General features: G+C 39.8%; 1 protein-coding gene across 2 annotated transcripts; it reads right to left on the reverse strand.

Annotated features, from left to right (window-relative positions):
• Positions 1–4,872: 4,872 nt before the first annotated feature.
• On the reverse strand, positions 4,873–25,722 carry ap1ar (adaptor related protein complex 1 associated regulatory protein). Of its 2 annotated transcripts, none has more exons than XM_084332265.1 (10): positions 25,420–25,722; positions 24,712–24,760; positions 24,601–24,627; positions 21,034–21,059; positions 18,536–18,632; positions 18,189–18,287; positions 15,679–15,734; positions 12,266–12,339; positions 10,148–10,270; positions 4,873–8,162 (listed from the first exon to the last, which is right to left on the reverse strand). In XM_084332265.1, the coding sequence occupies exons 1-10, from the start codon at positions 25,488–25,490 to the stop codon at positions 7,888–7,890; spliced, it is 897 nt and encodes a 298-aa protein (XP_084188391.1). In that variant the 5' UTR covers positions 25,491–25,722; the 3' UTR covers positions 4,873–7,887. The 2 variants fall into 2 exon arrangements, with proteins under 2 accessions (XP_084188391.1, XP_084188390.1); XM_084332264.1 differs by having other exon boundaries at positions 15,679–15,740.
• Positions 25,723–26,103: the final 381 nt, after the last annotated feature.

Below are 26,103 nucleotides of genomic sequence, written 5' to 3' on the forward strand. Positions count from 1 at the left end.
GGGCCTCCATGTCTTGACCAAGGTTTGATAGGACCCTATTTAACATCATTGACCCAGTGAGAAAAGGACAGAGGGGTATGTTTCCATTTGAAAAGGGTCTCGCTATAGGAGAGCAGTGAAAGCTATGACCACATAGGCTTTATACGGTAAACGAGCACATGATTCCGAAGAGGGCACAAACTGGGTCGGGTCAAATTGGATCGCAAACATCTCACTAAAAGCTTTGAAAATATTTATCCAGAAGGTGGAGAGATTCGGACACAACCAGAACATGTGCATTAAGTCTGCTGGCTGGCCTTTGCATCAAGGGTATAACGGGTCAATCTTTGCCAACCAAGCATTAGTACAATTGGCTCTGTACACTACTTTCAGTTGTATCAAGCCATGTTTAGCAGAGGTAGACTACATTGTGTATTAAGTTTAGGATAGAGTCCCACTGGTCATCTGTTAAAACTATTCTGAGATCGGAATCTCAGGCCGTTCTTAAATGTTCAATGGAGTGTGGATTATGTCATCAAAGAATTCATAGGTCCATGAAATCAGTCTGAGTTCAATTCAAGGATATGATTGAAATCAGATTTTATGGGCTTATTTGGAAATTATTTAAATGTATTTTGTATAAAGCTCCTGATCTGTAAGTATAAGGAAAAGTATAAGGAAATAAATGGTCATAGGATTATTATAATTGATCAAAAGAAGCAAATGTACTTTCCATAGGTTATTAATTGATCAAATCCCTTTATTAAAACAAAGTGAATGCAAGGTCTGTACAGGAGGGAGTGACCATGTGATTGGACTTAATGGGGGAGAGGGTAGAAATTCTCTGCAGCCCAAAATGTCTTCTAAACAGCCTATATTTCTATTGAATGGTTAACTATTATGTTTGAACTTGAGTTGCTATTAACACTTTCAGTGCCCAGCAGGGGGCGCACATTTAGTGCTTGAATGCCCACCATCCACTTCAATGTTAGCATTAATATCGCCTAATCTATGTTTTAAATTATGGCTATGTGTCTAATCTGCCCGTCTCTTATCAATGACTCATTTTCCAGTCAACATTGTCGAAGCGGATTGTTTTTTCATCAGTTCATTTCCGTTTTATAGCATTTTGAAAAGCCCTCCTTTTCAAGGGGAAAAAAAATAATCCGTGATAAACGCCCTGTACTGTAATATTCTAGAACGTTGTCATTTTTCGACCTATTTATGAATAGTTTTCAAATAAACGCTAGATTATCGATAGTATATGTGTACGTATGCACGCTGGTGCCGCGAGCTGAAAATCGATTATCTTAGTTCCTGATCGCTCGCACAGTCAAACAGCCATATCACATATAGGGGAAAAGCTTATATCTCCGTGAAAACAGGTCTGATTATCCTAAGACTGGTAAAATAGATTCCTTACCTGAGATCAGATGGTATCCAAATGGATTATTCCAATTCCTGATCGCCATTCCAAAAATCGATCCTTTTATTGATCCAACGCGTATACTGTAAAACACATATTACACGCTGTGCTGAGGGTCCACAATTAATCTGATCGGCTCCGGTTACATGCGTGAGAAGTAAAATGTAGATTCCGGAGTTTTTTTTTCTCATCCATTTTCATTGAGTCCAATCCAAAAGGGTGCATTACCATCTGGGAGACGATAGGGGGCGCTTTTTTCACATCTGAGCGCCTGATGAGGCTGGTTTACCAACGGTAGACTAAGGTTGATGAAATATGAATTCAGATCGCTAATAAAAAAAAAATCTGATAACCCGAGATATCTCGTGATGGGCATTCAAAGTGTTAAGGGGTAAGGCTGCACAGATGACTGAACCCATGGTGATATCGGGCAAACTCACAGTCCGCCCTTTCTACAATTGGTTCGTCCTCGAACCAGTGAATTCACTTCTGGATGTTGCATGCCCAATAAAAAAAAAAAGGAGGTTGGGTAAAGCCAAACCTCCTGAGTGCTTTGGTCTTTTATTCGTGATTAGTCTAGATCTATTCCCCCATATGAAAGAATAAAATGTTTTTAATTAGAATTGGGATGTTTTGGAAGAGATATAAAAATTTGGGTAATACTATCATTTTAATTAGATTAATGCAACCTACTAATGATAATGGTAAGGTGGCCCAATGATCCATGTCTTGTTTACATTTATTAAAAAGAGTGGTGAAATCTTTTGTGAATATAGCTTGGAATGAATGAATGAATGAATGAATGAATGAATGAATACTTTATTTAACAGATTGCAGAATGGGTACAATACAGTACGGCTCAATACACACAATTGTTAAGGGGATGCAGACCTGAGAAAGACATTTGTCTTGTTTACATCAGGGTCCCCCATTTTCAATTCATATAGACATTTATGACATACACAACATACATGACATTTATGGCATAGGGACATATAGGTATTTAGTACGGATACATTTGTGACATAAACGGTATTCAAATATCCATATTATACAGTACTGTTACCCCTAGATCCTGACAGAGTATATACATATGATGGAATGTATATGTATATGTTTGCCTCTAGGATGGAACCCAGGTAGGTAATTTCGTCTTTCCTTGTGACAATATTGTCACCCACTGTAACTGAGAAGCCGTCGGTCTTGCTGAGTTTGTTATTTGAACCGAAGAGAATGGACTCTGTTTTGCCCATGTGTAATGATAGTTTGTTATCAGCGAGCCATATGCAGATTTCGCCTAGTTCCGAGCCGAGGGTTTTTTCAACCTGCAACTTGTTCTTGTCAGAGACCAGCAGGGCTGAGTCGTCCGCAAACAGGAACAAGTTGCAGTCACAGGCTGACGACATGTCATTTGCATAAATTAGGAAGAGTAGCGGTCCTAGTATGCTTCCTTGTGGAACACCACAGCTCACTGTGAGGGGGGGGGGGGATAGAGTACCGTTTACCTCTACCATCTGTTCTCTCCCCTCCAGGTAGGATTGCATCCAGCTCACTGATAAACTATCAAAACCAATTGCTTTTAGCTTGTCAATCAGAATGGAGTGATTGACAGTGTCGAAGGCCTTTTGTAGGTCCAGCATGACCATGCCGCAGTATTTGCCCGCGTCCACCTCTTGTTTGATGTGGTCGTTCAAATAGAGGAGGCATGGGTCAGTGGAGTGGGACGTTCTGAAGCCAGATTGTAATTCGTAGATTAGATTTTTTTCCGCCAGGTACTTTTCGACCTGTTCGTAGACTATTTTCTCCATGACTTTCGAGATGGAGGTAAGAATAGAAACAGGGCGGTAGTTGCCTGGGTCTAATTTGCTGCCCTTTTTGTGCAGAGGGGTCACTCTCGCAATTTTGAAGTCCTTGGGGACGTGTCCCTGTTTTATAGAGGTTTATTATGTGTGTGATGACTGGGGTGATGGCGGCTGCGGAGTCTCTGAGGAATTTGGAGGGGATGTTGTCATGGCCAGTGGCCTTGTTAGGTTGGAGGGCGCTCAATTTTTTGAGTACCTCATCGGTTGTTACCATTTCAAGTTTGAAGTAGTCTTTGTGGACCCCTAGGTTTTTGTAGTATGCTACTATGTGTTCTACCCCATAATGCCCTGAGTGGGAGGGTAGTTTGTTTACCAGTGTTGTGGCTATGTTTGTGAAGAAGATGTTTATGTAATTGGCTACATCCAGCTTGTCTGTGATGAGCGTGTTGTCCGTCTTTATGTTTATGTTTGAGAATCTGGTTTTAAGTTTTTTACTGCAGCCTAGTTGATTAGTAATTTCCAAAGTTCACAGGGTTTGTTTTTGTTTTCCTCAGTTTTGTCGTTGATGAAATGTCTTTTTGCGGTTTTAATCATGGTGTTTTTACGTCATTTCTTAGTCGGTTTCTTTGAATTTTTAGTTCAACCACGTGGGCTTGGAGTTCACTGTTTGAGCTTTTGGAAAGCTTTGTCTGACTTTTATGAAGGAATGGGTAATGGGTAATCCCGATTCCCAGGTATTTAAAACATTTTAAAGGGGAAAGGGCTGGAGGGAAGTACTTTCTTCGGGATTTAAGGCTAAAAGCTCACTCTTTTGCTAATTTAATTGAGTATTTTTCAAATGAGGTCAGAATGTTTAGAATGTCAGGGATTGATAGAACTGGGTCAGAGATGTACAGGAGCAAATCTTCCAGATAAGAGACCTTGGATTCAAGGCCGCCCTGACGTATACCTTTAAAGTCCTTACAGAGTTGCTCGGTTTTCAATACAACTGAAAATAATAGTTTTCTTTATGACAAAGAACTGGAGTAGAATTTAAAATGTGAATTTTTTTTGAAGTGCATCATATTATTTTTTTTGTTTAATTTCTTTATTACAGGAAAAGTAGTATGTACATTTACATTCGTCAGTATTATACATTCTCCATCTTTTCTTCCCCTTTCCCTCCTTCATACCCACCCCAGCCCCCCCCCACATCGAGGTTTTTGAAAACACATCTGCAAAACATCCAAACATACAGCATAGTTGCTACTGGGAAAGAAAAACAAAAAACAGTAATAGTATCAATCAGACCTATCTGTATTATGCACAAATATTTAGATACAAAGAAGCAAAGAAAGAACTAAAAAACACAAAGAAAACTCTCCAGCACGGCTGTGGAAGAACTTAATCAATGAGGTTATTTCACTCCTTTCCCTACCCCTGCCCATATTATGTGGTTAAGTGCATCATATTATTAACCTTTATTTATTCAGGTAAAATACAGCCCAATAGGTAATCGGACCCAATGGTTTGTTTCGCATGGGTCCTCACTCCCCCCAGATGATTTATGGGTGCTGCCATCTTGGCCATGGGTCTCTCTTGGAAAATAGGTATTATATCTCAATAACACTTCCTGGTTAAATAAAATAAAAAAATAAAAAAAAAACTGCTGGACACAGAACAAGATATTTTTTGTAAAGAGTTTATTTTTTTAGTTGCACTCATCATTGCACTCAAATTAAACCTCAAGTGCAGCATGCCACCCATTATATTACATCCTGTTGCAAACAATAATTAAATTGAAAAAAAAATGATTGTGCCAAAAACAAAGAAAGAATCCTTGCTTGGAAATATGTGCTTGTCACTATAGGGTCAGTGAGAGTAGATTGGGCGGAATAACTTAACATAGTATGATATGAAAGAGTTGTAAAATATGATATGAGCATGATGATATGAGCATGGTGATATGGGCATGATGATTCGAGCATGATGATATGAGCGCATGGTACGGCAGTTCTAATTTGATCAGCAGAAGGAATTACTCGACTGGCACAATTTTGCAACATTCTATTACGAGAGATAATTGTAATATTTACGGTACAATGAGTAGTTGGAATAAAAAAAGGCAAACGTGTAACCAGTCTCTTCAAAACGCACACCAGCAGATAACGAAGAACAGAATAGTTATCCAGTGATGACATTTCGACTGATATTAGGTCCAGAAATCATCAGTGACAGATTTGGCAGTGAGATCTACGTGCTACCGGTGGAAAGATGTGGTTTTTACAGTAAATGTTGATGTTTTGCACCCAAAGTATGACACAAATAATACATGGCAAATAGCTAGTGATGTTTCAATAACAATATTCAACACTGCAATTATTTATTTGATTCGATTAGATTCTTTGCAGGTTTAAAATTAGAATTCAAGTAACGTTGGTAGAAATGACTGTTTCCGAGTTTATTTATCCATTACAGGAGTATTCTAAGCAGAAGCCAATATCTGTGGTTACGTGTTCATGACCATAGATAGAGGTATTTGTTAATGTTCTACTGAAGTGGAATATTGCTTTAAAATTGAGGCCCCTAAAAGATCAGTGCGGAACTTTACGAAAGTGCACCCGTTTATTGGGTTTACCGCAGGCTCCTGGGTTGGTGTTGGTTGGCCTGGCCGACGAGGGCGAGACACACAGTTGAGTAGAAAAGACAGTGTGCAACTAGACAAGAACAAGTGTAGATACTCTATTTGTGGTGGTGGTGGGCCTGTCCAATATTGTGGTGGAGCTGCCATACAGATAAAGCTCTGTATGGGAAACACTGCTCCACTTTTACCCTTGTGATTCAATGCAAAGCTACCGTCTACCTCAAACGTGGAATGAGCTGTGACCAATAACAGACCATAAACAGCTGCTGTATCTTGTGACAACTAAAAATATCTCTTGTACTTTTATTTCAGACATCTTCTTTTAGACAATGTCAAACCCATACATTTTTGTTCCATTTGCGTTTTAGGATTAGCAGACGAATTTTAATGTTAAGATAAATAATTTTCTCAACGGAACAGTCTGTGATGGGGTATTCCAATTACAGGATTTAAACACCATCTATATTAGCTGAGGAGTTGAATATTCATTACTTCATTGTTGTCTTTAATCCGTGCTTGCTACACTAACACAGAAATGTGCAAAAGGGTGAGTATCTTCCTATTACTAGTGTGACTTACGGATAGAAAGTTTTATACACAGAATGAATACAATCCACTAATCAAGAGTGACATCCACTACAGCAGAAATGTACATATCAGAGGTAGTGTCACGCCATCTTCCAAGCTAGATGATCTGTTAATATGTCATATAATATCACCTTTACCTGTAGTTAAAGGTTGTGAGGAACAAATTGTAACGCGCTTTGGATAAAAGCGCTATATAAAAATGCAGCCATTTACTATTTAGTTATAGGAGATATTGAAACAAAAGCAGATCATGGTGATTGAGACTTCAGTATGACACATGAAATGTACAAAACCCTAATGCTACTTTTTCCACTATATCCCCTAATGTATATGAAGCTATTACTGATGGTGCAAAATTATTATAACCATTAACTCTAATCCTATGTGATGCCCAAATTATTTGTATTAAATTAATTTAATTAATATCTCAGGCTCACCGTGACCAGGAATGTAAAGTTCAAATGTTTCTCACAGAAAACTGCCATGATTAAAAGGACAGAATACAAAAACACACTGAACTGTCAAAAACAAGATGCATAAGCGTTAAAAAGAATCATCCTTTAGATAAGATCCACTCAACTCTTCACAAATGTAATAATTAATGAGCTAAACTTTCCACACAGCAACCCATTTCTTTTCCACCGTCTTGACGGTAATACATGGGAAAGATTTCATAATTCATACTGATATATTGAATTTACCTCAACATATACACACAACAGACATTGTCAAGACTGAGAGTGGAACTGTTCGCAACACATCGCAGTCCAACGGAAAACCACATACATTCAAATGCAACCAGAAAAATGGCCCTTTAATTGAATGATGATCTGATTGGCTGTGAGAAAATGCAGCCACCTCTTGAGTTTAGGCTCATATAGGATAAAAGCAGTAGTACCTGGTAACAAGGAAAGGAATGCCTCTAAAGTTCCTAACACACATAGAATGATGATTGGTGAAGCATTGGTCAGAGAATATTAATTGATATCAATGCAAAAAAATGCCTCATGTATACATTTCTTGCTGTAAATAACGGCATAGAGCGGAACCTTTGTACGGTGTTACATTTTCTAGCATTCTCATACTTACACAATAGAAAGGTTCCTCAAGTAGCCTAACTACCCTGTTCACAACCTGGGCTTTTTGCACTGCACTTAGAGAGTATTTCCAGTTATAATGCATCAAATGGTAATTCATGTTTAATTAAGGTAAGATGCTTCAAATGGTACGCTTCAGTCACAAATAAAAGGCACTGAAAAAACAAGGAATTGTTTTGTCAATTTCATTTTACGCCATGGTATTTGTGGTGATATACCGTACACAACCCTCGGATACATTCCCGTAGCACAAGTTCCAATGTGTATGAACAGAAATTATGTAATTTTCTTTTTGGTGAGGCAAAAAGCTGGTGGGCTTTGACGTGAAAAAGAGGACTCTGGATATGCGATTCCTTTGGTGTCTGACGGACACTATCTGTCCTGGTTGTCCGACCTGAGGCTTGTGTCCAGCACCTCCTCAGAGGGCGTGTCTAGGACAGGGTTGACGAACCCCTCGAACTCAGAGTCCGCGTTGTCCTCCATGTGGGTACTCACAAAGTCATTCTCCCACTCAAGTGCGTTGGAGTCCTCGGAGGCAGAGGGCGGACCGCTGCCCTGGTGTTTGCCAGCCGCGGGCCTCAGTGCGGCTCTCAGGATGTCCTCCTCCGTCCGGGAACGTTCCCATGCCGGGAGCGCGCGGTTGATCCCTACAAGACAAGGGCCCCAGCTTTTTGTGATATATGGAAGACATTTCTGGGTAATTGATAATACAGTATGGACAGTTTCAAAGTGACAAGAATAACATTCTAAAAAGGACCCAAGTGTATTTCCTGTTGCAATGTTTGCTAATGCAATGGTTGACAGGAAATACACTTGGGTCCAAACTGTTCCTTAGCAACAGAATTTCAGTGTAACCGTCTATAGTGGATAGCTACAGGACAAATTGGGGGTGGGTGATTGACGGTTGTTGTCATATAATAAATAAGTAATAATAATAATAATAATGAACTGCACAATTAATTTCGAGTCAGCATTGCAATGCACTATAGAAATCAGTGGGGGTAGTATAACTTAAAATTGTCTAATGTCTACATGCACCAGGAAATACGAAGAAGAAACTGAGGAAAACACAACAAAGAATGATGGAGAATGAATGGCGGCAGAACGCGATGACGAGGCAACAAAGACCCATACTTTTAAAGGTCTGGTATAGAGTATATCACCAGCCAACCAAACTAAATAGTAGGCAACAATTCAGCATCTGCAAAACTGAATTGGCCATTCACAGCACCACTACAGTTATGGACAAGCATCTAAAATGCAAGCAACCTGGAGCCACCATGTCTCCTACCTGGCTTTGCAGTGTTAAATTTGCCTTAAAGGAACACGGCAACTTTTTGGGAAATTCGCTTATTTGCCATCTACCCTAGAGTTAGACAAGCAGATACCCCTTTCTTCTCTGTGCATGCATTAGGCGTAGGGAACAGCCGCACCGTTAGCCTAGCTTAGCGTCATTCACTGGAAGTAGGTGTGCCAGTGTAGCCTAGTTCCCAACAGTCACGAAATACACTCCAAATACAACTCCAAAACTTTCCTGTAAACATGTTGTGACCTATGTATTTACCACGTGGATAAATAAAAAATAAAAAATTTGACATTTTCGAGTATATATCTGCCTTGTCAAATTATTTTAAATACACAGGTCACAACAACATGCCAGATTTTGTCCCAGTATTTCAAAGCAATTCAGGATAGGATCACCCTGATCCAGACTTTTCAAGGTGACTAGATCCTGAATATCAGTGCTTTAATCCTACCAATCTCCATCTAGTGGATATGAAAAATAATACAAGGAAGACAAGAGACCACATTGCAGAGACATCTATAAAGTCTAATTATATTTTTAAATACAAAAAAGGACATAAAATCATAATGGAATTGTAACAACAACAAAATATTCATTCAAAGGCAGCTGGATCATCCAGGCATGCTTTGAGGAGCTGAATTCTAAGTGAGGTTTCAGTTTGCTGAAGGTGATGACAGATGGACTTTTTTTGTTCTTAATCTAAATGACATTTGTGATTGATAATCTTTGTTGTGATATTTTTATGAGCATAAACATTTATGTCATCAACATTTGGTTGAAAACAAAATAGGCCACCACAAACATGACATTCTTTTTAAATAAAATGTATTTGCCATGAAGGCAAAACATTTTGTATTATTTTAGTTAACAAACTTTGCCATCTTATTTATATTGAAACATATTTTTAAATAGATTGTAAAGTACATTTTGCTCTGGTAATCCACTGGAAATCCACCCCTCTGGTGGGATCAAGATAATCCAGTTTTTTGGGATCAAACTGATCCCAATCCTATGTTGTCGGTTTGAACTAGCCGTTTTGAAGATTTGATCCAGATTAAAGCTTGGATTTGATTTTCTGATCTGATCGGATATCAAAGTGATCCTAATCCTGTTTTTCAGATAGGGATTAAAAGTGTTGAACTATTGGCCCCAGATTATAAAATATGGTACAAAATATTTTGACCTAGTTTTGGTTGACAAAATCTGCGGAGAGAACTCATTGACGAAGAGGGAAAATCCAAAAACAATGTGATGATGAGTCAATCGTTCTTGCATGCAAGTGCAACAAACTCTCCTTCCATTGTGCCTTTTGACAAAAACACCTACCTTCCTCATCCTCCCATTCTAGATCCAGGGAGGTCCCGTCATCTATAGTGGAGCGGGTCTTGGTGGTGAAGTCCAAGCTGCTCTCAGTGTTGGGGGTCACAACGTTGGTCTCAGAGGACAGCCCTGACGAGGAACACATCAACTATCAAAACTGGACGGATAATAATGTTGGTCTCAGAAGACAGCCCTGACAGCCCTAACAAACCTGGACGGATAATAAGGGCTGAGGGTAATATCTGTGTCATCATATCACAGGAACTCTTATTATTTATCGGAAAAGAGTCCTTCTGAATAATGTAAATAGTTTTCCATATCAGCTAGAGTTCTCAGTTTCAGTCCAACCCCGACGAGGCCGGAAAAAACCTTTCTGGTATGGCCGGGTTTTGGCCAACAATTTATGCTAATTGGTCAGTTCGGGTAGGGCTCGGGCTACGCAAAACAAAAAACAATACACAGTGTGATGTACAGTATTATGTACACTAATAAGAGTAGGTATGGGATATACAGATATATGGTGTGTATATATATCATTCAATATATATATATATATATATATATATATATATATATATAGTAATGGACAGTAATAATGAACCAGTAGGATTTATGTCAATAAATTGTCTCCATCAAAAATACCTTCTCTACTTGATAAAATGTAGCTATTTATGCTCACATTTTAAAATGCAGATTAGCCTACTGAAGGAATCCTTGTTTTTCAATGTGTATATAATGTAAATATCTGCAGATGACGGCATCTACTCGTAGATATTAGTTGTAAGAGGACAGTATCAGTCACTATGTCTGCCTCCGGTGAGGCTGCAGACGAGGGCCTGTTATCAGCTGAGCTCTCAAGTGAGCCAAGGTCATTGTATGCAGGGGCACTGGGCTCTCACATGGTGGTGCGGCCACCAGGGTTTCCGTTGTCCGGTAATTACCGGTTTTTGACCGGCAAAATCTGTTGAAGTCCGACATATTTAAATCTCTCCGGTCATAATGTCCGGTGAAAATAATTCCCTCTAAGCACAATTTGAATTGTATTAAAATAGTTACATTTGTTTCATTGTTGCTTCACCAAGCAGGTCTAATAATGACAACGATGTGTGTTCTATTATGATATGTGTGTAGTGTTCTGATAACGACTATTGGTGAAGCGATGTCGAGATTAATTTGGTTTGGCAGCGGGAGCTAGAGTGGCCACATCGTTTAGTAATATCAACATCGCTGTTGCTGTAGTGATTTGGGTCAAAAGTGCCGTTGCCATAGTAACAGTCACGAGAGAGAGGTCAACATTGCGAGACTTGAAGACGGTAAGCTGTGGGGTCTTCAGGAGACTAGTTAGATTGAGACACGACGCACAGGCGAGCAGACGCGTTGATCAGAGACTTTGAGATCCCTCCTCACCCTCGCTGGGTGGGGGAAGGGAATATGCCACATCATCGCTAGCTTTGGCTAACAGGGGAGGTTTTTGGCTGACGACGAGGCCCAGAACCATTGGACTAATAGCATAAGAGATGGTGGAGAAGAATGAATTAAGACTGTTCAAGCACATTACAGAATTGGTTACATCTGGTACGAGGCTTTGTTTATGGAATAAACAACGTTTTTCCAAGAAAGGTACCACGTTTGCCAGTGTCGAATTCTTCTGATTACGGATTGCATTAACGGGGATGAAACAGTTGTACAGCCAGTATGAGAAGGTCGACTTCGGAGTAAGAGATAAACACAATGCAGAAACTTCACAAACACAGGTGACGAGGTGATACTGGCTGATTATGACCGAAATCTATCACTACTGTAAATGCTAATAGCTACTTAGACTAAGTAGAGAAAGTCTTGACCCCAAAGTTGGCAATCAAAATCTTTAAATAATTGTATTTGGTCCGTCTTTGGCTCAGTATTGGGCTTAGGCTTTAATTTCCAGGCCCATTGGGAACTCTAATATCAGCCTGTCCTAGATATAACTATTGTACTTCTCCCTTTAGTGATCTAGTATAATTTTTTGCACACATCAACTATCAGTAAGCAAATGTTGAAACACTGAGCAGTTTTGCTACCGTTTGTATTTCCGTAGATATTGCATACATGTATAGTTCATGCACAAACAATATAATTACTTACTGCTGCTCCTGAAGGCTTCCGATTGGGCTTTCACATTTTGTAGGTAGACGTCAAAATCTTCCCCAGGGGTATGTCTGAAACAAATAACCACAAGCCTCGATAACAAAAAAACAAACTCAAACACTGTTACTGCATTCAAATAAGTAGCCAAACATACTGTACAGTAAGAACTAATCGATGCATCGTGATGAACTCATAACGTTAAATGCCAAAACCACATCTCCTGTAAAACTGGAATAACAATAAACTGAACACAATGTGTATGTTTGTTTGTTATAATTAATTTATCACCATAACGCTATTAACTAATTAAACTAGGTTTTATGATGCATTTAATTATTTCCCGTTTGAATTTAATCATTGGCCCCACGGCTGGACTGGTAATCTGGCATACAGGGCATTTTCCCGGTGGGCAGACGCACCTTGGGGCAGATATAATTTGATTTATAATTTTCTTTTTAAAGTTTGGTCAACGACCAGCCCATAAAGGAGGGGCAGCGGCCCATTTGTTCATTTTCTATACTGACACTGGGCTGGCCCAATCACATTTCTTTCTCTCCGTTTCTCGTATCAGATCAGATGCCGCTCAGAGGCAGTGTGTGCCATGCCATGATGACGATGCTGATGATTAATTCAATTAAATGTCGATAATAATATGATAAAATACTCGTAACGCTATCATGAAGTGAGACCGTCAACTACTGCTGGTGGTCAGTCAGTCAGTCAATGTCAAATAGCGCAGCATAAGCTATTGGCATTGTTTTTGTAGCTTAGCTGCTACTGTAGCATAGTTCCCTAATGCAGTCGCAACTCCGGCTGATTATTCTAACGTTAACTAGCTAATGTTATTTTGTCAGCATCGCGTTGGCTAAGCCCAGGTTGCTGTGCCTGTGAGTGACCTAGGTCCATATCATCATATTATTAAAATCATTAGGATAAGGGTTCCCTTGATAAAGATGAACGTAAAGGCTGTATAATATACAACACCTGTAGCTCAACTGCAACTGCAAAAACTGCTCAACTTATTTTCAGCCAGGTATGGTGGTAACGATTAGGATATATATGGTATGGATTACTTAATGTTATTACTATCTGTGGTAGCTCTCCACCTACACAAATAGTTTTTTTTGCTTGTCCATTGAGCATGCACCTTCACGTGGTAGGCACATTAACTGTAGGTCAAACTCCCCAAACAAACAATCACACATTGATTTAATTGCCATATAAATCACATACAAAAATATCGAACTATTACTCCATACATCCTAAGAACATGAATATAAAACAAAAAGGTGATCTATTAACTGTGTAAACCTTATGCAATATTCATCATTGATATTTGGATACTTGAAATCTGTATGAACTGAGTAGTTAGTATCAAATTAAATAAGATGGAACAGCTCCATGCATTAATTGAATAAACAGCTATTTTCTCATTACCAGTATGATATTGTTTAAATTGTACAGCTTTTTGCACATCTTTGTCAGGGAATTCCAACAATTCTGGACCTGAATGTACCAGTTAATTGTAATCATCTCTCTCTCCTTGTGTCTAGTCAAGCCAGGTTGTGGAGGAGAGAGACAGGGAGGCTGTAGACTACTTTGCCCGTCCTGAGCCTGCTATGATGCAGGTGTTTTTTTTTTTTTTTTTTTGGTCTTTTCCCCCCTCCATTTTCCTCCGATTTTCTCCCATCCCAATGTTAGTCGTATGCCAATTCCCAGTCCCTTCCTGGTCGCTGCGCACTTACCCCCCACAGTCAGATCATCTGGGAGAGTGGAGGCTACCACGTGCTTCCTCCGACACACGTCCAGCCAATCACCGCTTCTTTTCACCTGGCAGCGCGGATTCTCATTGAGAGGGCGTAGCGTGTGGGAGGACCACACTATCCCCCTCAAGTCCAATCCGCGCTTAGCAGGCGCCCCGACCGAACTGTAGGAGTCGCTGTTTACAACGACCCGGACCCACCCCGCCAGCTTTCCCACCCTCTAATACAGCCAATTGTATTAGTGCAGACGGCCAGCCAAGCTGGTGACAACCCCGGAGCTGTGAGCTGGATTCGAACAGGCGAATCCAGCTCACAGCTCCGGGGCTGGTGACGAACGCAATCTCCGCTCGGCCACCTAACCGCCCATGATGCAGGTGTTTTTACAACCACCACCCAAAACAAGATTCAGCCAAGAGCGAGTGAGTACACTGGTACACTTGCACTGGTACACTTGTCCATGGCACTTACTACCCAGCTTTGTAGTGGTTTGGGGGAATAGTACAGTAGGTACGCATATTTAAGGGGACCGCAAGGATGGTGTCCGACCGATTGTGGTGGGCCGGTCTGGGCCAGAAATGCCAGGGCCGACTTTTTGTCCCAGTGCAGCCCTGGTTGGCCCCTACTCAGGGCCTAAATGTAGGGGAGACCTTGCTGGTCAGAGGGCACCCACGGTGGCTTCGCAAGTTGCACACGTTGCCAAGATGTGGAGAGAAAACCTTAAGAGAAAGCCTTTTTTCTTTCTCCATTTTCTCTCGACACACAACTTTCCAAAAATCATACGAAATATTTCCAGGGGTCCAAACGGAGAGGCAGGGCAGTCCTACGGGTAGTTTTCTGACAGCAAACGCAATGGGATGAATTCTGCCCACATTATGGTGGCGGTGTCAATGTCAAGCCCTGCATTGCTTGAAAGATTCTAGGTTCAGGGTCTCGGAGTGTAATCTTCAAGTGTATGGTGCTCAAATGAAAGACAAAAGGAATCTTGGAAATATGACATTATGCGCCTACCACCGTTTCAATATCGGTGGGAATTTGGAATATCTTCTAGTGCATGCCAGGCTAAAATGGCATATGTACTCCCAGTTCGTAAACGTTTTTTTTACTGTTGGGTGTGGGGTAGCCAGGAAGGGAAGGAACTGATTAATTTATTGTTATGTTTTATGTTATTCTATGTTTTAGTCTTGCCTATTTTTATATTCTTTCTTTCCTTTATTCTCGCTAGTTTTAAGTTCTTTTAACTAGCGCTTTGAGATTTGCCCCGCAACTGTAAAGCGCATTACAAATAGAATCTATTATTATTATTATTATTATTATTATTATTATTATTATTATTATTATTATTATTATTATTATTATTATTATTATTATTATTATTATTATTATTATTATTATTATTAATTAACTAAACATTTGGTGTGTGCTATACCCACCAGAAACTGTGCGTTCAACAAGGAAGAGGTGCTAGAAAATTAATTATTCATATTTGATTAGATTTAGACTAGTTTCTTTGCAAGAAAACTAACCAACATGTTCCACAGATCCAAGGAAGTGGTGTAAAATGTTTTAAGATACATATATAATGTCCCCTTCAAGGCAACATTCAGTTCTCAGCTACAGAATTATTCAGGCGTTCAACATAAAACTCACTTCTTTTGATGACCTTCCCCACCAACATCGGTTTTACTCCTCGTCCTTTTGGAAACCTGTTGCTTAGGAAAAACAACAACATAACCCCATAAGAATTGTTTCAATCATAGGTTCAAAAGTAAAAAATCCAGCATTGTTAGTAAAAGCCTTTTTATGAACACCTGTGTTGCCATCTGGCGAAACATGGACGCAAATGGGTTCAGCAAAACAAACGTGCAGAAAAAAAGCAGTGCAAGGGGACGTGAGAAAAAGAAAAACAAATCGCAATTCCAACAATACTGACGGAATTCATCCCCAGCCCTCGAAAGACATCTGTCCAAAAGATACGCGCAGCAAAGGTGGACACCAAAATCCTACTGGTTCATTATTACTGTCCATTACTGTACAATTTATCTATATCTGCATATATTCCTGTATATATATATATACACACATATATATGCTGATATCTATATATGTATATATTACCTACTCTTATTAGTGTACATAATAATAATAATAATAATGTAATAATTGTTAATGAACTTTACTGTTACCTTGCATTCTGGTTAGATGCAAACTTATTTTCGTTGTACTGTACTTGTGCTGTACGATGACAATACATTTGAATCTAATCTAATTTAATCACTCCGTCAGAGCTAAATACCATCCTATGTTAGCCATGCTACATATGAGCAAGTAAGACCTTCCGTAAATGCAGGAATCGGAGCTTGGTGACGGAGCAATGTATTATATTACAGAATGAGATGTTTTAGGAGTATGCTATTCTAGACTGGCAAAATAAAACTAAAAGTAAGTAACTTCTGACCACTAAGAAATGGAAATAACTTTAGATGATATAACTTCATGTTGGAAGGGATATTATGAGGTGAACTGAAGCAGGGGCTCTTCCAAAAATGTTCTAGTTGTTATTATTACTATAACTTGATTTGCAGTAACATGTTTTACTCTGACATGTTTAGTTTTACTCTAACATGTTTAGAGTTAGTTGACGAAAGAGAGGTCCTGTCCAGAGACAATCCCTAAACCCACAAGATTACCAGTTATTTTACCTGGAACTTCTCTAATATTGCAGGGACTATCTTCTGTATTAGCAGCACTTCAGTTGTCCAAGAGACAACCTGTTTGGGTTTAAATTGTAGCTAGCCTAACAAAGTGGTTTTAAACGGACAATAAAGGATTGCAAAAAGTTACTAAAGTGCCAATGTAGAAAACATTCTACCCCCATTGAGGCAAGTACAGGCTAATAGAGAAAATAGAAACCAAAATTCAAAACAGTACTCCTTATATAAATATGAAATTCAAAGCAGTACTTCATAAATAATATCACATTCAAAGCAGAACTCTTATACAAATAATATCACATTCAAAGCAGTACTGCTTGTAAATTAGAGTAGAACTGGGGATGGGGTGGGATGATGACGACTAGGGGACACTGGAGAAATCTCTGCACAGGGCCAGTGAGTTAGAGAAGGGGTGGGTTAGCAAAGCATTAAAAAGGAACACGCCAACATTATGGGAAATTAGCTTACCGTCTTCTTCAGTGTGAGACAAGAAGATAGATACCAGTTTATGTGCGTTCAGTAGAAAGCAATCTGTCTGCATGTTAGCCTAGCTTAGTACAATGAATGGACGCAGACAGTACCGGTAGCCTAGCTTAAAGGGGAACTCCAACATTTTGGGAAATTAGCTTATTTAACATCTTCCCTGGAGTTAGACAAGAAGATACATACCTTTTTTGTCTCTGTGCGTGCATTTTAGCTTTGGGAATAGACGCTCCGTTAGCATAGCTTAGCTTCATCACTGGAAGTGGGGGAGATCCGGAGCCTTACAGTGAATTGCAAGGTCTGACATTGACCAAATTTGATATGCATGCTCTAGGTCAACTCCTGAAAAGGGGGTCAATGTCAGACTTTGCAATCAAAAGTTAGGGGGCTAATAACCCTTGCCATAATTTCAGTGCGCCCCCTAATTTTTGATTGCAAGGTCTGACATTGACCCCCTTTTCAGGAGTTGACCTAGAGCCCACCAAGGTCATGCATATCAAATTTGGTCAATGTCAGACCTTGCAATACACTGTAAGGCACTGTAAGGCTCCGGATCTCCCCCACTTCCAGTGATGAAGCTAAGCTATGCTAACGGAGCGTCTATTCCCAAAGCTAAAATGCATGCACAGAGACAAAAAAGGTATGTATCTTCTTGTCTAACTCCAGGGAAGATGTTAAATAAGCTAATTTCCCAAAATGTTGGAGTTCCACTTTAAACTACGGGACAGGTGTTAATTGGCCACAGCCTACGGCTAACCGGTACTGTCCGTTTTACTAGGCTAACGTGCAGGCGGACAGCTTTCTACTGAACACACAGAGGGGAAACCGGTGTTCATCTTCTCGTCTCACTCCGGAGAAGGCGGCAAGCGGATTTCCCATAATGTTGGCATGTTCATTTAGGTGGGAGCCGGCCGCAACAAGGCGAGGAGCGGGAAGACATGGGCGCACTCAGTGCCGCCTCACCTCTTTCACTTTCCGCTCACGTGACAACCTGGCGGCCTCACGCTGGGCGGCATTTCTAGCCTCCTCTTCTAGCCTTAACTTCTCCTCTTGTGCCTCTAACTGAGCAGAAATAACAAAAACAAACAAAGGAACAACAAAGGTTTAACAAACTGAAATGTAAAACAATGCTGCAAATTAAAAGTGCAAAGATACGTATAAAAACACAAATAAAACCTATGAGGAACATACAGTAGTTATTCTATGCGTGTGTAGTTACGAACAGGAAGATAAAAAAGCTTGGTAGCTTCAATTAATTGAGCCTTCAGCTACGCTCCCTTCAAAAAGACATATGTAGTATGTAGTATTACCTCTGCTTGTATTTTCTGGTCTACCAAGGCCTGATGGTCTGTAATTGCAGCATAGCGGTGTTCTTTGAGGTGGACGATCTCTTCTTCGCTGATCGGCCTATCAAAACAACAGAAAAAGTGCTTACGGTCGCTTTCACATCCCAAGTTTGCCAAAAAGAGAAAGAATTAAGATCCTTTGATGGGAAAAAACCCACACACACTTTGAATAGTATAAAAGACTTCAACAAAACCTGTCCAATTAGCGTCATTAAAGGTGCTACGTGGTATTTTCTTTGTTAAAATAATATCTACATTCCTACAGCCATCGCTGATATCGAGTGTTTGGTCAGTAACATGGGTCTCTCAGTCCCTCCACTCTGCAGTAAACAGAAAATAAATGTTCTGGTTCCCACTTTATCCAACCAATCAAATCCTTTATTTAACCAGATAAGCATCATTGAGATTAAAATCTCTTTTTCAAGAGTGATCTGGCCAAGCAAGGCAGCAGAAAGTTTCAACATAAAAAAGAACATCACAATAAAATACAGATAAAACATTCACAGCAAGCTCCAATTTCAGGCAAGTTATCAAACAGGCAAATGATCAAACACAGTTGCACTGTCCGAGGGAACAGAGTTCGTAGGATTTTAAAATGGCTTTGAATTCTCCGAGGGTGACCAGACCTGGTAATTTTAGGTCCTCCTGTATCTTGTTCCAGGATGAAGGAGCAGCATATTTAAAAGCCCTTTTTCCCAATTCAGTTCTCATATGGGGAACTTCCAGTGTTAGAGCAGCTTGAGAACGAAGGGCATACTTATATTGCTTCGTGCACAGAAGCACACTTAGGTACGAGGGAACCAGTTTAAGCAGAGCTTTGTGCACAAGAGAGAGCCATCGAGAAAATCGTCGTATTTGAAGAGATGGGTAACTTGCAATGGCATATAGGGTGCAATGGTGCACTCGATTTCCATATCCCGTGACAAAGCGTAAGGCAGAATGGTACACAGTATCCAGCTTTCTAAGGTACTGATCAGGTGCATCACCATCCGAAAATTGGCCCCTGTAAATGTCCAAACCCAACCCCCTCCAATGTACAGTCGCCCCCCACCCCACCATCTCCAATGTACAGTTTCCCCACCTACCCAACCTCCTCCAATGTACAGTTTCTTCCCCCTCAAATGTATATACTCCCTTTCGTAAATCTTTTTGTATCGCAAACAGATTTGTAGATCTGGTATGTCATAAATGTCTAGATGTAGCAGTACTGTCTATCTGTATGTCATGTATGCCATATTATGTTATAATGAATTGAAAATGGGGGACCCTGATGTAAACAAGACGAAAGTCTTTCTCTGGTCTGCATCCCCTTAACAATTGTGTGTATTGAACCGTACTGTATTGTACCCATTCTGCAATCTGTTAATAACATTTTCAATCAATCAATCAAACCATAATCGAGCAGTGGTAAGAAGGTGGTCGAGATCAGGTGACTTCTCACTTTAAGTGCAAAACAGGACCTGTTTCTGAAAAAGAAGCCAAGTTTAAGCTTCAGCTTTGACACAAGTTTATCTATGTGAGATTTAAACGTAAGGTTCTCGTTCACTGTAATGCCTAGATATTTGAACGTACAGTAAGGTTCTCGTCCACTGTAATGCCTAGATATTTGAACGTACAGTAAGGTTCTCGTCCACTGTAATGCCTGGATATTTGAACGTACAGTAAGGTTCTCGTCCACTGTAATGCCTGGATATTTGAACGTACAGTAAGGTTCTCGTCCACTGTAATGCCTGGATATTTGAACGTACAGTAAGGTTCTCGTCCACTGTAATGCCTAGATATTTGTAGGAAGCAACCCTTTCGATGTCAGTCCCTCCAGCAGTAACACGTGTGGGAAGATCAGCTGGGAGTCTCTTCCCATTTGAGAAGAGCAACAAATCAAGAGAGAGAACTCACTAGGGTTCTCTCTCCTGATTGGATAAAGTGGGAAGGGATACCAGAAAATGTATTTTGTGTTTACTGCAGACTAGCGGAGGGGCTGGGAGACTCATGTTACTGACCAAACACTATATCAGTGATGGCTGTAACAAGAAAATACAATTTACAGGACCTTTAAATGCATGATTTACTGTAAGGCTATTATCCTGCCTTTGGTACAAATACATCGCTCCTGGGTTAACTTGGAAGCGGTCAGGACTACCTCATACAGGCAGATTGTTTGGTGTAGACCAGAGTTCTCAACTCCCAGAACAAATGGAACCAGGGGGTTAAACGATCAAAGGGTTGATTAAACCGGGTCGAGGCTGGTGTGAAAGTGCCCAAATACAAAGACTGGGCAAATAGGCTATTAGCACCATCTTGTGATCCATTCTGTCAAAGACATTCTGTCATCGTTGCGGGCAAGACCACCCGCATTTCATTGTATACTTGTATGCCGTGACAAATAAAACTCTTGACTTGACCAGTCCATAATCAAATATCCACAGTACATTCTAAAAACATAAAAGTTCAGTTTTACATACCTAGGGCAAGGCTGTGGACTCTCAGCCTGAAATGGAACATACATAAAATATTTCACAGTTAACAGATATCAATTCCAACATGAACTTTGATATTCTGCCTGTGGAATTTAATTAAAATGCTAAAATATGGACAATTGATGGAGTTAAGGAGCACTTCACCCAAAAATGATCATTTGTATATCAATTATATCAAATAACCCTATGATGCCTTGAATTCCTGGGTGTGTAACTGATGTACAAATTATAATTTTTGGGTGAAGTGCACCTTTAACTGAATCCTGAGACTAGCACCAAATTAATGTGGCTTTAAAGGGCAATACCACCCCTATATAAAAAGTAATTTATGACACGAACATGAACAACTCTTTCCCAAAGCCAGAAACCGGTCATCAGATATGAAGTTTGAAACTGCTCCATAAACAGTGAATAGAAGACTGTCTGAATTTGTGTACCCAAATTAGCTTTATTCTATAGTAGCGTCACCCTCTTTGGTGCTCTTCCCGTCACGATTACCATCTTTCCTGTTCTCTGTGGAACAGCTCCAGAACTTAATGATGACATCACAAGAATGATAAGCTAGCTGGCATCTGGCTTTCTGAGAGTTGCTCGTGTTCATAAATATTGATTGTATTGTCCTAGAGCAGGGGTGGCCAACCCGTGGCTCGCGAGCCGCATGCGGCTCTTTGCCCGTCAATGTGCGGCTCTTCCATCCAGAAAAAAAATAAAAATAAAAAAGATTATATATATTTTTTTTTTTATGTCACTCATTCCACAAGGACGTAGAATAAACATTTAATTTCTTTTTTAAATGGTCCATTTGCATGTTCTTGGTATCTGAATCTAGGGAATTTCTCCACCATTTTTCATCATATTGCAACACCGTTTTTTGCAAGACGTTCACAGAAAGGTAGAGAAACTAACTGCGTTCTGTTTTATGGCAATAACGTTCAGGTTTGTGGGAGATAATCCCAAAAAATAAGAGAAATAAAAAAGTTAATCCAGAAGTCAGATGATTGACAGGGGCTGGTGTGAGCTGGGTAGGGTCGTTTTTCAAAATTTGAAAGCCCTGCGTCTCTTCCTTCAAAAGACTACACTCACTTTTGGATGTGCCACTTCCTCCTGCGCCGGTTTCCGACTCAATGCCCTGAGATTTCTATAATCTTATATTTCACTAATAACAGTTAAAATAATTGGTAAACAAACGTAATGCTGAAAATATACACTTTTACTGTATATCTCGGGCTTAAGAGGTTAACCCTGTGAGGCCCAAATTAAAAAGACATTAGCAACTTCAGAGGCCAGAGGGTGGGACATAATAAACACATTTACTATCAAATAGCATTGTGAGGCTGAACAACAGGACCAATTGACTATACATGTGCTTAAATGGGAACTATCTTATAAATGGCCTTTTCAGCGTTTAGCATTGTTTCCTAGCTATGTGGACTTATATTAATATGATCTATGTCTCCAATTCTCATATTGGCGCATTCTTCCAATTCTCCTCTCACAATATTCACCCTCACTGAACTGAGTCATCTGAAAATTTGCATATCTGTGATGTCAGAGATTTCTCAGCTGCATAATAATGTGGCAGTTGATGTGGCAGTTGGCACCAGGCCACACAGTGGTTGGAGCCCAGCCTGAGTCAAAACGGCTTAAGATCTTGAGATAGAAAAATGCGGTTTTTGAGTACTTGATTAGAAATACAAACCGTACGTTAAATCTAGAGGAAGGAAGGACGTGGTACTTACCTCACCATTTGAAAAAAACCTAGGTGTTCCATAGACTCACATGAATTGTATAAAAGTGCCCAAATAGTGAAAGAAATAGTCAAATAGTTCCCCTTTAACATTTTTTTAAATAAAATTCTTTTTTTAAATGGCTAAAAGTGATTTTGTAATTTTGCAACCGTGGGTCTCACAGGGTACTTTTAACCCTGTGAGGCCCAAATAAAAAAGACATTAGCAACTTCAGAGGCCAGAGGTGGCCATCGGCGTATTTAGACCACTATCAGTAGGGCACGTGCCCTACTGATGATCATCTGTGCCCCACTGATTAAAAAAAATATATATATTTTTTTTTCTTTTTTTACAAATGTTTTTTATTTCCCCTTTTTTAACATGATCAAATGATCATTTAACATGATCAAATAATTATTATAATATTTTTTACTTCACTTTGAAATATTATAGTGAAATATTTTGCAATGTTGTCGCATTTATCTTGTTGAAATCCTCCAACAGGCTCTTTTTTGTAAGTTGACTGGTTTGCACACCAATAATACAGTGCAATAATAGAATAGTAGAATAGATAGTAAAATTATGCAATAGAATGGCCAGAGTAAAATAGTACTACAGTACAATCAACAGCGGGGTGTATTAGAAGGCTATGGTGAAGAGGTACGTTTTTAGCTTATTTCTGAAAATATTAAGAGATCTAGCTTCCCTAATGTCCATAGGTAGTGTGTTCCATAACTTTGGTGCATAGTTAGCAAAGGCTGCATCCCCGATTTTCTTTAGACTGTGGCTTGGAACCTTCAATAGTAGATGATCGCAATGTTTATACTTTGTATATAAGGAGGAGGACCTTGAAATCAATTCTAAATGTTACCGGAAGCCAGTGTAGGTTATTTACTTGTAACTTTGGGTTTGATCCAAGGAGTAAGTTGCCCAATATTGCTCTGTAACATTTCTCTTTTTGTTATAGGACCGACTAGTAGGATTTCAGTTTTGCCCTCATTTAATTTTAGGAAGTTGTTCGTCATCCATTTGTTTATTGCTAAGAGACAGGCGGAAATGGAGTTTATAGCTGTGTGATAATTTGGTTCAGCGGAGATGTACAATTGTGTGTAATCTGCGTAACTATGGAAACATACATTGTGCTTTCTAATGATGTCTCCTCAATGTTCAATGTTCAATGCAATGTTCAATGCAAGTAAAGCACTTTAAAGTATGACTAAATGCTTTCTTGACTATATATATAGTAACTGTTCCAAAATGCATAGATTTCTATGTATTTTAGGGGTTTGGGGGGCTAGCTCTTTTTAATATAAATGTCAGATTGTTTTATTTATTTCATAGATTTCTATGCATTTCAGGAGTTTCGGGGGCTGGCTCCCCCAAATAATTAAATAACATAACCCTAACCTAACCCTAAAACCGAAATAAAGTTTAAAAAAAATAGTTACAAAATCCACCCATTTTCGCCCACAAACCGGCCAAATTTTTTTCACGGTCGCGCTACGCGCTCCCTCTTCATCGTTTTTGGTGCCCTTCTGTGCCCTACTGAAGTGCTGGGTCGAGATACGCCCCTCACCTATAAACACATGAAGGGTGCCGTGACTGAAAAAAAAGGTTGAGAAACGCTGGTATATGGTGTGGCTCTTTGTGGTACCACAGTAATTTTTGTGGCTCTTAGTCTCTGACTGGTTGGCCACCCCTGTCCTAGAGCTAGGCAGAACCATAGTAATAATATCAATGCATTAAAGTGTGAGGTGTCCTCCTTAACTGAGATACATATGTAAGGACACATTGAACGACAAACAATAACGATGATCACACTCACCTCATCGCTCTCCACAAGGTTTTCAAACTGAGAAAAAAAGAGATTCAGATTAGTTGAATAAGATTGACAAATACCATTCATCCATTTTTTTTTTAAATGTACAACTAATACCTCTATGGTATAATGCTCCCCAGTGGTACTGCTTCTGAAGTATTTTGACCTGTAAATATGATTGAGAACATAAGGGCAATGACAAAAACATATATTTAAATTAGTGTAGCTATGCTAAATGCTATGGAGGTTAGGCAAACTATACGGTTAACAGATTCATAATAGAAATGCAGTTTAATAACTAATACGTTTGGCTACAAGACAAGTGATTACTGAAGGACCCTTTATCTGATGATCACATAATTTATCCTGACAGTCAAAATACACTTATTTCACATCCCCATTTGTAAACTGCCATGGCCTGAGCAGTACAGTGCAAATGAAGACATGGCAGAGAGGCTGTCCTACATGACGTCACAGTTTGATAGTGACACAGCAGCAGGACCCAAAACACAAGAGGGGTGGGGTCAGCCCCTTCCTTAGCCTAAACGGTGACACAGGTTGGAGTGTTTCCTCATACAACAAGTTTTTGACAAAAAGACCAACGTTACGAGTACTTGAACGAATAGATATTATTTCCCCAATTAATTAGACAGCTTAACTGCGTAAAATGGTTGGAAAACAGCACACTGTGTGAGGCTATAGGATACGGTGGCTAGTTAGCTTCCTCGCTAGCAGAGCAACCGCAGGAGGCGATGATTCATGAGCCGAGCCGAGCAGGCTAATGTCAGCTCATGTTACCTACACTGTGGTACCTGTTTCACTTACCCCCCTCCTCTCTGTATCCTGTTGACTTCTCGTCTGAAGAAGCCAGTGCAGTATGCCCAACAGTTACCCATCGCATTGTCAAATAGCACTATTATCTAACCAGCTACCTAGCCACTGAAAAAGGTTAGATTGGCTCTAAAAACAAGACATATCATCATCGACTCCTAAAAAGAAGACGTGTAACGTTACAGTATATATAACGCATATAATTAACCAGCAAAGATAGGTGAGGCTGGTGGTGCAGTAATGTGTTTGGCTATGTTGTCCAAAGAGACTTCAAAGCAGAACATCCTCCATGGTATCCTCAGGTTCGCGACATCTCAGAAAGTACAGCATCACTCACTCCTCCCCCTTGTGACCGAGGAAACTATCACACAAGGAAGGGTCGTCGCGTCACAGACTCACAGTGTAGCGCGTCACACTGAAAACCTCTGCCGACATTGAGTTGAACAGGTTATTACATACATCGAATGTCATAACCATCGGCACTTTGTTGCATTGCGTTGTGCGTGTATATTTCCTCAAATAGCTTCCAATCCATAGGCTTCTTCAATAGATTCACAGATTAATTGAAAATGGGGGACCCTGATGTAAAAAAGACGAAAGTCTTTCTCTGGTCTGCATCCCCTTAACAATTGTGTGTATTGAGCTGTACTGTATTGTACCCATTCTGCAATCTGTTAA

This window comes from Notolepis coatsorum (assembly GCF_963971535.1).
Source record: "Notolepis coatsorum genome assembly, chromosome: 16".
NCBI lineage: Eukaryota > Metazoa > Chordata > Actinopteri > Aulopiformes > Paralepididae > Notolepis > Notolepis coatsorum.

Coding starts and splice junctions, on each gene's coding strand:
- ap1ar (XM_084332264.1), bottom strand. CDS start 25,490: ATGGGTAACTGTTGGGCATACTGCACTGGCTTCTTCAGACGAGAAGTC. Junction 21,060..24,600: donor ACCTTGTGGAGAGCGATGAG/GTGAGTGTGATC, acceptor GTTCCATTTCAG/GCTGAGAGTCCACAGCCTTG. Junction 8,163..10,147: donor AGAATGGGAGGATGAGGAAG/GTAGGTGTTTTT, acceptor CTTGTCTTGTAG/GGATCAACCGCGCGCTCCCG.